At 36.8% G+C, this 14,985-nt stretch overlaps 1 protein-coding gene across 1 annotated transcript in view; it reads left to right on the forward strand.

Annotated features, from left to right (window-relative positions):
• The first annotated feature begins 313 nt into the window (after positions 1-313).
• Positions 314-14,985, forward strand: part of ARID2 (AT-rich interaction domain 2) — a 161,325-nt gene continuing 146,653 nt past the window's right edge. Inside the window, exons 1-3 of the mRNA XM_059082082.2 lie at positions 314-574; positions 689-782; positions 1,846-1,943. Of these exons, the coding sequence (XP_058938065.1) occupies positions 483-574; positions 689-782; positions 1,846-1,943 (284 nt within the window). The 5' untranslated portion in view covers positions 314-482. The remainder of the gene's footprint in view (positions 575-688; positions 783-1,845; positions 1,944-14,985) is intronic.

Raw genomic sequence — 14,985 nt, forward strand, 5'->3', positions numbered from 1 at the left:
CCCCTCGCCCGCTCGCGCGCCCCCGGCAGCAGCACCATGTTGAATCGCGTCCCCGGGCCGAGCCGCCTGGGCCGGCGGCGCTGAGAGGCGGGCGAGAGCCGGGCCGCGGGAGGGAGGCAAGGAAGGGGTGGGGGCCGCGCTCGCCCCGCGGCTTCGCGCGGATCCGGCAGTCGCCTGCCCCTCTAGTTTCGCTCCGATTTCTTTAAACTTTTTTAGAAATTCCCCTCCCTTCTTCCCTCCTCTCCCCTTGGCCTCCTGCTCCCTCCTTCCCCTCCTCCTCCTCCTCCTCCCCCTCCCTCCCTCCCTCCCTGCGCCGCCGCCGCCGCCGCCGCCGCCGCCGCCGCCGCCACCGCCGGCCCATGACTGAGCCCCGCCGCCGCCGGCCGAGGAATGGGCTCCGGGCTCTGGTAGGAAGCGCAGGGAGCGGGGGGCGCTTTTAAAACACCGATCTGGGTTTTTTTAAAACCTCCTTCGAAAAAATAATGGCAAACTCGACGGGGAAGGCGCCTCCGGACGAGCGGAGAAAGGGACTCGCTTTCCTGGACGAGCTGCGGCAGTTCCACCACAGCAGAGGGTGAGAGCAGAACCGGGGGGGCAGCGCCGGGGCGAGCCGGGGCGAACGGGGCTCTCCCGCCCGGGCCGCCGCGGGGTCCCGGCTGACAAGTGCGGGGCTTTCTCTCTCCCGCAGGTCGCCTTTTAAAAAAATCCCTGCGGTGGGTGGGAAGGAGCTGGATCTTCACGGTCTCTACACCAGAGTCACTACTTTAGGCGGATTCGCGAAGGTGAGTGGAAGTTTTAATTTGTATTTCCCTCTCACTGGTCTCCTCCAAAAAGTCTCCTTTGACCCCGGAGTGGGCGCTCGGGGCCGGGGGGGTGGCCCGCGGGGGCCAGAGGCGTTCTTTTCGCTCCCAGCCGGTGGCACGGAGGCGGACGGCGGCGGGGCTGTTTTTGGCCTGGTGGCTCGCGTGCGCGCGGCGGGCGCGGGGCTCGGCGGGCGGGCGGCCCGGCGCCGGCTCGCGCCCTGCCCGATGCCCGGCCGGCCCGGCGGGGTCTGAGCGCCGCGGCGGGGAGTGCGGGCGTGCGGGGCGCCCGCCCGAGCCCCGCGCCCGCCCCGCGCCCGCGCCCGCCCGCTCGCTCGCGAGTCAGCTCTGCCGCCTCTGCCGCTCTAGCACAGGCGGAGACACAGAGACACACAGACTCTGAGAGCAGTTTTCGTGCAACTCAAAATTAGCGCGGGCAGGTTTAACATCGATAATCGGCTGCGAAATGATCCCGGCAGCCGGGGGCACAGCCTCGGCCCCTTCGCTCTCGGTTTATACAGCTAACAAAAGAAACCAGGACCTGTCTCCAAATAGCCATCTTAGGCTTCAAGGCTAGGCAGAAGCTGTAGGCCTCAAAGAAGGGCCTATGGAGATGGATAGATCTGGGAGAGGGATCGGAATCGGCCCCGGCCCCGGCCCCCCCAGAACCTGCGGACGTCGCTCTCCGGAACAGTATTGATCCTTTTGAACTTTTTTTTTTTTTTTTTTAGTGTAAACGGACCGCGTTGAGATTTAAAAGGGGGCGACAGAGGGACTTGCGATTGGTTATTGTCCGGGCTTCAAAAACAAAACAACCCCCCCCCCGCCCCCCAAACAAAACAAGTGCTCTTAAATACTGGGCTCTCGGGTGAAAACACAGTGATTCAAGCAGCCCTTGCTTAGTTATTCTTACGGGTCGAGCCGAAACACCCACTGATGCCTGAGGTATCTGCAGATCTCTGTAGAATGGGTATTTATTTCAGAGTTAGGTTAGAGTTTTCTTGAATTGTGCACTTTCAGACAAGTGTGGCTGTGTTTTTAACAGGTTTCTGAGAAGAATCAGTGGGGAGAAATTGTTGAAGAGTTCAACTTTCCCAGAAGTTGTTCTAACGCTGCCTTTGCTTTAAAACAGTATTACTTGCGGTGAGTAGTAGTGACTCTTCCAACAGTGTTTGGGAATATGGGACTTAATGGGGAGATTTTTTTTAGCAAAAAGAAAAAAAAAATCCCCAAACAAGAAACAAACCTTGTACACCAAACAGTTCTAAACTTACGTTATTCAGTCTGAGAAACATTAAATATCCGTAAAGTGATACTATAAGAAGGTGAAAGTTTTCCTCACCTATTTTAGGATTGTTTACATTTTTCATAGAGAATCATCACAGGTGACACCCCACCCCCATCTTGGTAAACATTCTTTGGTGACATTGTTATTGATTGTTTGATATCCACAGAGGGGCAGAAAGGTGATGCTTAGTAAGAGTTAAGATAGTTAATGAAACTTTGTATCCCTTGGGAAATTTTTTTCTTTGTTTTGGAAACTCCTTTGCCTTTTAAAATTCTGACTTTAAGAGTTTTTTAAAAAATGAAACCTCTGTGTGGAACCGTGTCACTGAATAGTTTTTCAGTAGAATATTTCTGCATAGCATAGCATGTTGTTGCCTTAAGTGACCAGGATTGTTTTTAAAATATATATATATATAAAATATATATATATTTTTTAATGGAACTTTTGAATGACTTAAAAACCTTTAAAAGGATTATTATCTATTTAGGAAAATTAGGGATACTACAAAATGGAATACTTTGATTTGGATTTTTTTTCATTCTTCCCCTTTTTTGACTATTTATTTGACAAAGTAAATTTCTTATTTAGTTGGCATGTGATACAGTTTAGATAATATATTTTGTGATTCAGCCTTAATTTTTTTCTCAGTTTTTCTCCTAGGAATATTTTTATATTGTAATTTATTATGAGGTCATCTTTTATTTTTAATATTTATTTTATTTACCCATAAAGGCTCTTTAGTTGGTGTTTGTTATTTAAAACTAAAATAATGTTCTTAATATTTATTGCTTTTTAATAATGATGATATAGGATGACCTTTTAGGTAGTGTGGTTTCTGCATAATTTGAGTTTGGCATTTATCATTGCTCCAAATGCAGTACCCAGATGTAGATATTCTGTGTTATGTTCAGCATTCTGGAATAGGAAATGCAGTAATTGCACAGGTGTACTTTCTGTTGGCTATCTTAGATTGACTTCAGGCTTGAAGCTGAAGAGTTTGCAGAACTTTGTGAGTAGTTACTGAGTTACCCAGAAGTCTAGAAAATATTAAATATGGTTAGTTGTTATCTCTTGTGAGGGTGTGATGGCATGTGTCAGAGTGCATTTTAAAATAAAAGACTGAAACAAAAACCAAAGTAAAACAAAATTAACCTTCAAAATTGTTGATTTAGTAATGTGGTGAGAGTAGAAAATTTTTTATTTATGGTGATACTTGCTTGCTCATTTTCATTTATAATATTGAGAGGAGTACTGTTAATACATGTCCTGGTTTTCTGGTAATCAGTTTGAACCATTTGGATTTTAGACTGTTTAAAATACATGTAAAGTTATGCCTGATATTTATTCCATGATTGATTGATTGATTTTAATATCCAGAAGGTACTGTATGATATATATGTTTCATGGGATGTGTGTTTTTCTGAAGAGTTGACATTCATACTAACAGAGCTTTAGCATAATCAAATGGCTAGACTCCCAGTTTATTATAAGTTACAGAAATATTGTTTATCCAGTTGTGATTTCTATCTTGCGATCTATCATCCATTGATGATACTGTTTTTAACTATGTAGTTTCAAGATTGTTCACAACTCTATATTGTTCTTGGGTCAGTTTGAGTTTTATGCTCTTATTAGAAGCTACATTTTGAACTGTGTCCTTAGCTAAACTTGTTTTTCCTCCATATGTCACTCTCCAGGTTTGTTTTTGTAGGGTTGTAGCTAGGCTACTAGGAAAAAAGTTGAAGTATTTGTTTTGGAAAATAAAACCATGTGAAGATTTGCATGGCTTGTAAAGAAATACAAAAGAAATATGCTGGTCAAAAATTGGGTACTACCAACCTTGGAAGATTTTTTTCCATAGTGGTGTAATATTGCACAGTAAGAGGACATGTATTATGATGGGTTTTACACCTTCCTCTGAAAAATCTTAACTGGCAGACAGGATGCCAAGCTTTCACAGTAATTCTGTTACTTAACCATAAGAGTGCCTCTTCATAGTAACCAACAGTAATCAAGTGACTTTGTAAGTTCCCTCTTTGATATGTCAAATTGAGTATCATGGTTTCTGCTGAGTAGATAATGCAGTGTGTTTTATAAATCACAGGTGGACTAATTTTTTTAATATGAACTGCTGTTTCATTTGACTTATTGAGAGACTGTCATTACATGTGTTCTTGTTTAGAAGTTTAATTTGCTGACATTCCTCTAGTTAGATGGTTAGCTGTTAGCCTGGTATTTTATGATATATTTTCATGATATTGCAGACATTTAAATAAAGAGCAAACTAATATGCTGGCCATTCTAACAGACATAGACATCAAATATAGAGACTTGAGTTTAGTGGTCTGCCAAAAGTTAGCTTGATTGTGTCAAACATACACTTATTCAGTTGTAGATTGTCTACAAAAATTTCTGAGTCTAAAATTGAAAATGCAATTGATTATTTGTTTTAACATTGGCAGTTAATTTTTAAAAATAAAAGTGCCTACTGATAATGTGTAAAAGTACTATATTTAAAGCTTGGATGTTACTCATCTATTATGTCTATGTATTTTGTTTTCACTTAGTTCCATTCTTGGCATGTACATCTCAATATATTCCACAGATGTTCATTAGAATATCTTTATAAGTATAAAAGGATAAGTTAATAATTTCCCACATTTTGTAGATGAAGAAGTTAAAGTGCAAAAGTATCTAAATGGCTTTAGGGGCATTTGTTAATTGGACAAAAAAGTTGTATTCTTGATATGTGTTCAGTAATATTTAATCAGTCTATTATGAATTCACTTTGTTAGTCAAAGTGATTTTAAGAAATTAAAATATAATTGGAAATTACTTATGGTTATATTTATGCCTGAGTGTATTTATACCCAGTGTGTTCCATATTTACTCAGTTAATTTTATATTTTCACTTTGTTTTGGTGCTAAGATTGGGGGACAATTTACTGCTCTTACTTTTTGTTAAGAATTTGAAGCCTTGGTATGAAGATTTAGGTAAATATTTCAAATACTTAGTTGAAGAATTTTGTTTTAGCTTACTGATGCCAATAGTACAGCTATAGTCAAGGTTAAGTTGATGTTTCCATTATAAAACTTGAGTTTTTGAAAAAGAGGTGAAATACCTTGGACTTAAAAAAAATGTGTTGTACAACACTGTATGTTACTGATTTTCTTATAAAATGATTTTTTTACATGTACCTACCTTTGGAATAGTCAGAAACTTAATTGTAGAATTGTACCCACTATAGTGAATTTTCAGGTTCATTGTGAATTTATTCCCCCCCCCTCTTGGTGGATGAAGCCCTGCCTTAAATTACACCAATTAAAGTTTATATTTATTAGGTAAATAGAATGAATACACTTGTGTGCTGGGTGGTTAGTGTCTACCATGTAGATCACTTTTTTAAGAGAAAGCCTTTTATGAATCACTTGAGGTTAAACGAAAGAATGCTTCAAAATTGTAATAAATAAGTAAATAAAGTAATACATTGAGTTTGTGTATCAACAGAATTGATAAATGGAGATTGCTTTCCTTATTTAAGGAAGGAACATAAAAGTAATATGAAGACTGGAAGAAAAATTGTATCTAAATAAATTATTCATAAATGCATTTTAAAATTAATTTTGTAAACTGTAACCTTTCATTTTGAACAAACCTGATTTTGATATCTTCTCATATTCTGTTACAGTTTAGAGGGTATGCAAACTTGTTGAAAGGAGGAGTGGAAAGTAGAAAAAGTTGAAAGACTTATGAGACCTCAGCTAGGTTAGTGTTGTGTCTTAGAAACCATGTTTTAAATAGCTTAAATTTGCCCTCAAGTAGAAATAAATCTAACTCTTTCCAGGATGGATAGTTTTCACTGAGGGCACAAACTAAGAACTTAACTGTAACTTCCAGAAATGTTTATATGCTTTTTTGCATTTAAATTTTCTGCCTTAGCTGTCAACTAAAATTGTCTGCTTCTAAAGAGGAGCACTCTTATAATCCTACCTCTTCTCTGTTGTTGATTTAGTATTTTCAGTTGGTTGTGTGTGAAATCCACTATGACTGATAGAGAAGGGTATCACGTCTGTGAATATTTTATAATCTGAAATGAAATGATATTGGCAGTTGGAAAAGGAAGGAAAAACAAACATTTTAATTCATTGGAATTTAGGTGCATTAGTCAGTGAGTAAGTACTCAATACTGCATGTTTTTAGGTAAAGTATTTAGAGTTTTTTTCATTATTATTTGGGGGAAGGCTGCTTATTGGGCATTTTCCAGAGTGGTACAGTCCCTCCTCAAGTTTGCTAGTAAATATATGGTTTGTTTGAATTAGGAAGTAGAGGACATATGGGGGGGTGGATCTCTTTCCACTGCTTTCATCTGGCAACACCATCGTCACCCACACTCTTGGGTATTCAGGATCAATTAGAGTGGAGATTCCCAATTTGTGCTGTATGAAGCATTCGTTTTCCTGAAATGTCAATATGTTTCCTTGAAAAAAGGCTAAATGAATTTGAGTAATAATGATAAATTTGTGTTACTTCATGGAAGGACTTGGTAGAGACTGTGTTTTGTTAATGTGAGTTGTGGATCTCAAGACAATTTGGAGAAACACTGTTTATTACCTCCCTTCCTCCACCTATGGCAAATGATGGTTCCCAAACACTACCGTACATCGCAGGGGAATGTTTGCAGAACATCTACTAAGTTCTGTGGAGCACAGTTTGGGAAACCCTGAGCTAGAAGAAATGAGGGTAACGGAAGAAAAATTTTAAATATGGAAAATGAGAGGTAATTATGTATATTTATATAGATATATATACAGATTTAAATGATTTTTATGGTGCACTTATTTGCTTATCTTTATCAATTGCTGTGCAGAATTATATTGGTAATACTTAAATAGTTGTTCGAATAGGGGACATTAAAATTATCTTGTGTTCATTGCCAGGAAGAGAAAGGTAGCCAAATCATTGGTCATATTGTTTTGCAGAATAGTAATTACTTTTGTTGAAATATGAAAGTCATGCTAAAATCTGTATTTGCGTCAGTTCTACCATTTTAAAAACATAGGTCATAATCATGAATTTTGATTTTAGGGAAAACTGTTTAGAAGTAGATCTTGGTTTAAGGACCAAACTTACTGGAGATAAAAATGGAGATGTTAGAATTAAAGATTGTCATCAAATATTTTATGGTTTGAAATTGTAAGCATAATTGTTATGGAAAGCAAAAGTATTGGCTTTTGAATTTAAAATAAATGTAAATAATATGGTTAGTTCAGTTATCCGTAGTAGAGCTCAGGAAATAGGCAGGTTGGTTCTTTTTATTCAGAAGTACACAAAAATGTATATATGGTGATTGATACTAGTATTGGTTACCTATCATAAAGGTTATTAATGGACTCACTTAGGATATAAAACTTTTGGGGGACCTGGAATAAAGAGATGGTTTAGAGCAAATTGTCACTCTCAGTAGCATTCAGATTTTCTATGAATTTTATTGCACTTTCCAAGAATTGTGTTATTAAAATAGTCTAACATGTAATTTTTTGTTTCAAACATTAAAAAATATCACTTGTGCTTGGATACTTTTTGAGTATTCATTATGCTGTGAATTCAAAGTTAATTCGTTTCTACAAGATATATACCCTTGTGACTAAGTATATTGCAGTGATCTATGGCTGGAACTGGAATCTCTTGGTGATATGTAGGAATAGATACTGCATTATAAATTATTGTCCCCAAATGATAGATTCATATTTCCATTAATATCTAAATTAGTATTTGCAGGTCCACCCCATCTTAGTGCAAGAGAATTTTATGGTGGGGCTGAATCTCTTGTTTTGGCTCTTTTATCTCATTTGTCTCTTAACAGCTCCGTTTTCCTATCATAACACTGATTTATTGAAGTAGTGGGGTCAATTGTCCTTTAGAATGCCCTAAATTCTAGATTTGGTTGACTGCCTCCTTCTAGTGTCAGTTAACTTGTTCCTCTATCCCCTGTATCTATTTCCTAAAAACTATTAGATTTAAAGATTGAAAAAATTCAAGTTTAGTATTTTAGATGTACTTGAATAGGTAATGCTGTGCTTTTCATCAGATAACGAGGCATATAATGTTTAGTTGTCCTGTTTTAGTGGTGCTAAGATTGATCAGTGGTTTTATGACTTAATGGTCTCAAACACTGTATTTTATTAAAGTGTGCCCCAGGTGATTCTTAAGTACACTGAAGTTTGAGAACAGCTGATCTAAGTGTTGGAATTAAACCAATTGAGTTGCTGAGATAACTGGTTTAACTTGGCACCAACATGTTGGCCAGGGCTGCATCCAGAGCAAAACCTCTAGGTGACATCTGGTCTAGGGGCACCTGCTCAAGCTGCACCTGTCATCTCTAAGCAGAGCCTGGGCACACCCTACTTTGTTTCTGGGCTCTAGAGAAGATAACAAGGGCTCCACTTAAGGGAAAAAAAAGGGGGTAAAGGAACTACCAGTTTGAGCTTATCCTACCTGTATTTGTATAGTAATTTGGATTTAAAAAAATCAATTTCTTAATATCTAGGGTTTTTTTTTGGTTTGTTTTTTGTTTTTTTTTTGCGGTATAGGGGCCTCTCACTGTTGTGGCCTCTCGCGTTGCGGAGCACAGGCTCTGGACGCGCAGGCTCAGCGGCCATGGCTCACGGGCTCAGCCGGCTCCACGCATGCGGGATCCTCCCAGACCGGGGCACGAACCCGTGTCCCCTGCATTGGCAGGCGGACTCTCAACCACTGCGCCACCAGGGAAGCCCTAGGTTTTGTTTTTAAATAAGACTTTATAATATTTTCCTCAAATGGAATGCCATTTATTTTATTGAATTTACTGACCGCTTTTTCTCTTTGTGAGGATTTTGTTGTTCTACCAGTACTGCTTGGGGGAGTTAATTTATATTGTATAAATTCCTTTAAAAATAACAATACTAACAATAGCTTGTTTTGTTTAATGCACTTTATCTTCATGTTTCGTACTTTTCATGTGTGAGATTTTATTTTTATCATTTCATATTTCAGAATTAATTGATGTTATTTAATCTCAGAAAAAATAACACTTAGAAAAGAATTTCTTTGTACAACTCAGACTCTTTTCTTCTGGAGCATACGGGCTACTGAAAAAAACCAAAAAAGGCTGTAGGTTATATCCAACTTTCAATCTTAAGTGTCAGCCATAATTGCCACTTGGTAAGGTTTATTTTATATATTTTCAAACCACACTTTCTCCCCTTTACCTTTCCATTCTTTTCCCTGGCGATAAACCTGCTTTACATTTCACAAAGCTTTGTTTTATACATAACCCTCCATTATCCACAGTTGTTAAATATCTTCAGGTATATTCCATGACTTAGTATGTTTATCTTTTGCTTCTTTCAGTAAATGAGTTTTTTCATTACTGTGTAATGGGACCAAGCCAATATCAACAAGCGTTGATTTTTATGAAGTAGCATTTGAATAAAGTTGTACAAGAATGTATTATTTGAATATACATCTTAATGGGATATATGGCAAGTATCTTTAATTCTTTCTTTCTGAGTTCTTAACTATTGTACTTGGTAAATACAGTGTTCAGTGGTCAGCTCTGTGCACAGTGATGATGTTTATTATATAATTATAATATACACATCTTTCATGGTGATGTGTTTTCAAATGAAATTTGTTTTTGCTCCTCTCCTAGCCCACTTATTATTTTAAATAAATAAAATGTTAATATAAACATATATGAGGTCAGTAGGAACATTCTTCCATTAAAATAAGACAAAGAAGAGACCATAGTTAGGGCCTTAACCTGTTGTACTTTAGAGGTGGGGTTGAATTTAAATGTGTCAGTAATAATGCCCAAGTTGATCACACTTTCCATAATGGTTCATAGGTTAAGTGAATTTTCAATGTACTTGAGCACAGATCAGACCACTTACTGCTTCATAAACAGTATTTAGTACCTAAGCAGGCTGTACCTCCAAGTGCACTCACAAGTAATAGGTCAAGAGTGCTTAAGTGGTTTGGTATAATCTTTTTAGTTTACACCATTAAAAAGTCAAACTTCTGAATTTTTGAGTAGTTTTTCCAGGTAGCCCCACATTGCGATGTATTAATTTAGTAGTAAAAAATCTGGTTGAGAGAGAAATGATGAACCTATCATTTTTTTTCCTTCCTATGTTTTCTTTTTTCAGAATTGTTAAATCTTTTTTTCGCTTTCTGTATGTGAATTCTTGTTTACATTTCATTTTTATTGACCAGTTGTTATTTTGCCACATTTGCTTTGTGTTTTCCTTTTTATATGTGATGGTGTGTATACATATATACACACATTATTATAATTGTTATGATTATTGTTGTTTAATCATTTGCTGTCATTACAGTTATAATGCCCTTTCCTTCTAAATGTAAGTGTATATTACTTAAGAATAAAATCATTCTCTTATGTAACAATAGTAAAATAATCAAATTCAGAAAACTTAACATGAATATAATCATATTATCTGTATTATATACAGATCTTATTCAAATTTTACCAGTTGCCCCAAAGATGTTTTATAGCTGTCATACCCAACTATCCCTAATCTGTGTTCTTGTATCACATTTAGTTATCTGTAGTTCTTCAGTCTTTTGTGATACTACCATTTTTTAAGAGTATGGGTCAACTGTGCTATAAAATTTGGATTTGTCTGAGGTTTTTTTCAGGATTAGATTTAGGTTAAGCGTTTTTGGCAGGAGGTATGTGATGTCACTTTGTCCCATTATTGCTGACATTAACTTTGGTTAAGGTGGTGTCCTCCTGGTTTCTCCACTGTAAAGTTTCCATTTTCTGTTTTGTAATTAGCAAGTGACCCGTGGAGATGTACTTTGAGACTGTAAATATCTTGCTCACCATCAAACTTTTACCCAGTGGTTTTAATATCCATTGATGATTCTTGCCTCAGTCAGTTATTATGATGGCTGTATGATGTTTATTTTCTAATTTTATCATTTCTTCTACATCTTATTAGTTGGCAATCTGTGATACGGAAAGTATTTTTATTTTTTATTAGATATTTATATTATACAATGGATTAAAATCTATTACAGTTATGCATTTTGCTGCTTCAGTTTGGCCAGGAGGAGCCCTTTTAAGCTGCCTTCTGTGTATTTTTTTTTAAAATTTATTTATTTGGTTGTACCGGGTCTTAGTTGCAGCAGGTGGGCTCCTTAGTTGTGGCATCTATTTGGGATCTAGTTCCCTGATGAGGGATCGAACCTGGGCCCCCTGCATTGGGAGCGTGGAGTCTGAACCACTGCACCACCAGGGATGAGTAATGGTTTGTTTGGTTTTTTGTTTTTTTTGTTTTTTGCGGTACACGGGCCTCTCACTGTTGTGGCCTCTCCAGTTGCGGAGCACAGGCTCCGGATGCGCAGGCTCAGCGGCCATGGCGCACGGGCCCAGCCGCTCCGCGGCATGTGGGATCTTCCCGGACCGGGGCACGAACCCGTGTTCCCTGCATTGGCAGGCAGACTCTCAACCGCTGTGCCACCAGGGAAGCCCCCCTTCTGTGTATTTTTATAAAGTTACTATTATTTTTGAGCTCTTTCTTGCCTTCTGACAAAATAAGATCTTCTAGAGTCAACTTGTGTTTTGCTTTCCCTGCTGTAGCATCACCTATTTCTTCAAGAAGTCCTGCTTCCTTTTAGTGTGGAATGGTATATAGAAACCAAATCTGGGTGGTAGATATACCCATTGTTATTGGGTTATCTTTTCTTCTGGGCCCTTTCAGAGGACAGAGTTAGGAAGTTTACTTATTTTAAATATGAATATACACATTTTGCAAATCATAAGGCTATACTGATATCTCTAATTACAATCCACACACGTTTTCTCTTGCCTGCTTCCATTCCATGTATCTCCCTTTAACTTCATTGAGAACCCTAATTCCTAACACCAGTGTATTTACTTATCTTGTTAGTTTTGTAACACATAGAGAATAGTTTCAGAATTGTTATACCCATACCACTACAAACAACAGACCTGCCAAGTAGAGTTACAAATTTGTTTGCATTTCTTTCTGTGTTCAGACTGACTTTATATCTGTAAATAATTGTGTTAAAAAAGGTTCACAGTGACTGGATTCTGTTTTTCTGGGTATTGTTATTCACTTAAAACAGTAAAGTTCACATTTTTTCCATTTGTATTCAATTTTGTGTTTTCCCCTTTATTTGTTCCTTTAATTTTATTTATGAATATATAAAACCCTTAAGATTCTAAAATCAAAATTTTAGCAAAGATGTGCTTTGAGTTTACCCTCTACCCTCTTTTCTTCCCTGTCACTTCTGCCCCATTCCTACCCATGCTCTTTTGGTAACCAATAGTTGCTGGTTATCCTTCCTGTTTTTTTGTTTTTGTTTTGTTTTGTAAAAATAAGGAGATATATACATGCATTTTTAGTTCCCCATCTTAACATTAAGAATGCACACTTTTAAAATTTTTCTTTCTTTCACTTAATGTATTGGGTTGGCCAAAATGTTCGTGAGGGTTTTTATACGATGTTAGGGAAAAACCCGAACGAACTTTTTGGCCAGCCCAGTATCTTGCCTATCACTCTAAATAAGTTCATAAAGTTCCTTTTTTTAAAGAAAAACAGCTGCATAGTATTCCATTCTGTGGATATGTCCTACTTTATTGATCCAGTCTCCTACATAGTGACTTAGGTTTTTTCCAGTATTTTACAATAACAAATAATGTACAAATAAAGTCACATGAATAATCTGCAAATCTAGTAGCCTTATGCAAACTATTTTCAAATTTTTGGAGATGTATCTTCAGAGTAAATTACTAAAGTGGGGGTTGATGCAATAATCAAAGAATAAAGGCATATGTATTTGATTATATTCTGCCCAATTCCCACCAGATTCTCTCCAAGTAGGAGAGAATTATTTTGCATTCCCATCAGCAGTATATGAAGGTACCTGTTTCCCATAGCCTTACCATGTGTTTGTCAAGCTTTTGAAGTTTTATCGATCTGGGGGGTTAAGAAATGGTATGTCACTATATTGTAATTATTGTGGCTTTATATAACATGTTTTAATATTCAGTACTGCCATTCCCATCTCGTATTTCTTTTACAAGGTTTTCTTGGGTATTTGTTTGTTTTTTTTCCATATGAACTTTAGTATTAATTTGTTCTAGTTTCAGAAAAAAAGCTTTTTCTTTCTTTTTTTTTTAAAATGGGGATTGCATTAAATTAAAAACAATTACCTTAGGAGAATGGACATGGTGATATTGAGTTTACCTAGCCAAGAAAAATGAAAGTCTTCTATTCAATCTTCTTGTGTCATTCAAGAGTCTAAAGTTTTCCTTTTACAGGTTTTTGACATTTCTTAAATTTATTCTTAAGTATATTATCATTTTTCTTGCTATTGTAAATTTGGTTTTCTCTTCCATTAAATCTTTAATTAGTTATCATTTATATGAAAGTTGCTGATTTTTTATATTGTAATCTGGCGCCTTGTTTTCCCACTTGTATTAGTTTTATCATTGATTAAAAAAATTTTTAGACGTACTAATATGTCATTTGCAAATGGGGATAACTTTACTTCTTTTCTAAATTTTACACCTTTAATCATTTTCTTTTGTCTTATTGTATTGGCCACTCTGAAATAGTTAGGGAGACGAGGGCATCTTTTCCCTGCCTTGATGCTGACCTTAGTTGGATGTTTCTATCATTTCCTCATTGAGTAGGACACTGCCTGCTGTGTGCTGTTGATGCAGTCTTAGCTTTGTATGTTATATTAACATAGTATTTCTATATCTGTTTATGGAATGAATAATACTGTTAGACTTAAAAGTCAGATTTAGTGATATCCTTCATATGTTTATCTACTAGTGTTTGATTTTAATTTTTTAAAATCTGTGATTATTATCAATGTTCAAGAGAGGAACTAATACTGATTATTAAAAGTTTTAAATCTTACTTTGCAGCTTATTCTTGAATGTGAATATTTCTCCTCTTCTAGGAATTTAATATATAAATAAAAATCAGCTAAAATGCTAAATGATAACTTTGGAGGAAAATTACCTTTGTCTATCTGTCCATTAAGAACTCTTCACTATTTCATTCTTTTCTGGCCATTGCATCACTGGTTATACAAAAACAAGGCCATAATTTTGTTTTTGTTTTTAATTCATTGCTTGATTTTTATGTTATTAAGTCTAGGATAAACTATGATTTGATAGTTGTTTGATTTTTATCTTCTCAAGGTGAGAAGTAATTATCTTTATTTAAAAGTCGTCTTTATAGGTTATCTACCCTGTGGAGATGAAAAACAAATTCATGCTTTAGTTACAACCAGAAATCTTAAATGTTTGGGTCTGTCCATTCAAATCCATTATCACTAAATCAAATGTGTTATGTTTTTACATTGTATATTTGATCCTCAGAATTAGATATAATTTGGATATTAAAGTCTTGCTAATTCTGAGAGTTGCTTAGAACATTCCTCCTTCTTTATTCCCCTGTTTATAAACTCTGGGGGTTAGTTTAAGTGGATGCGTGTGTACGTGTGCACACATGCAGCACTATTTATTAGCTTTAAGCAAATTGCTTGGTAATTTCTTGTCAGTTTTTGGTCATACCAAATCTTATAGATATTTACCTTACACATTTAAGTCTTACACATTTAAGGAGCTAAGCTGCGGTAGACATTAAATATATGTAAATTTGATGTTTTATAGAGGCGTAGTAATATAGCTTATGGAGCCTGAAAACTTAGATTCCTAAAGATTGGAGCAAGAAGTATGTACTTAGCAACAGTTGGATATGACTGCTGAACCTATCAATTCATAGCATCATCATTCTTAACTAGAAGGGCTTTTAAGAAGGTGGTCTAGCCCCAGGCTTTTTGGTAGGCTA

This window comes from Kogia breviceps, chromosome 12 (genome assembly GCF_026419965.1).
Source record: "Kogia breviceps isolate mKogBre1 chromosome 12, mKogBre1 haplotype 1, whole genome shotgun sequence".
NCBI lineage: Eukaryota > Metazoa > Chordata > Mammalia > Artiodactyla > Physeteridae > Kogia > Kogia breviceps.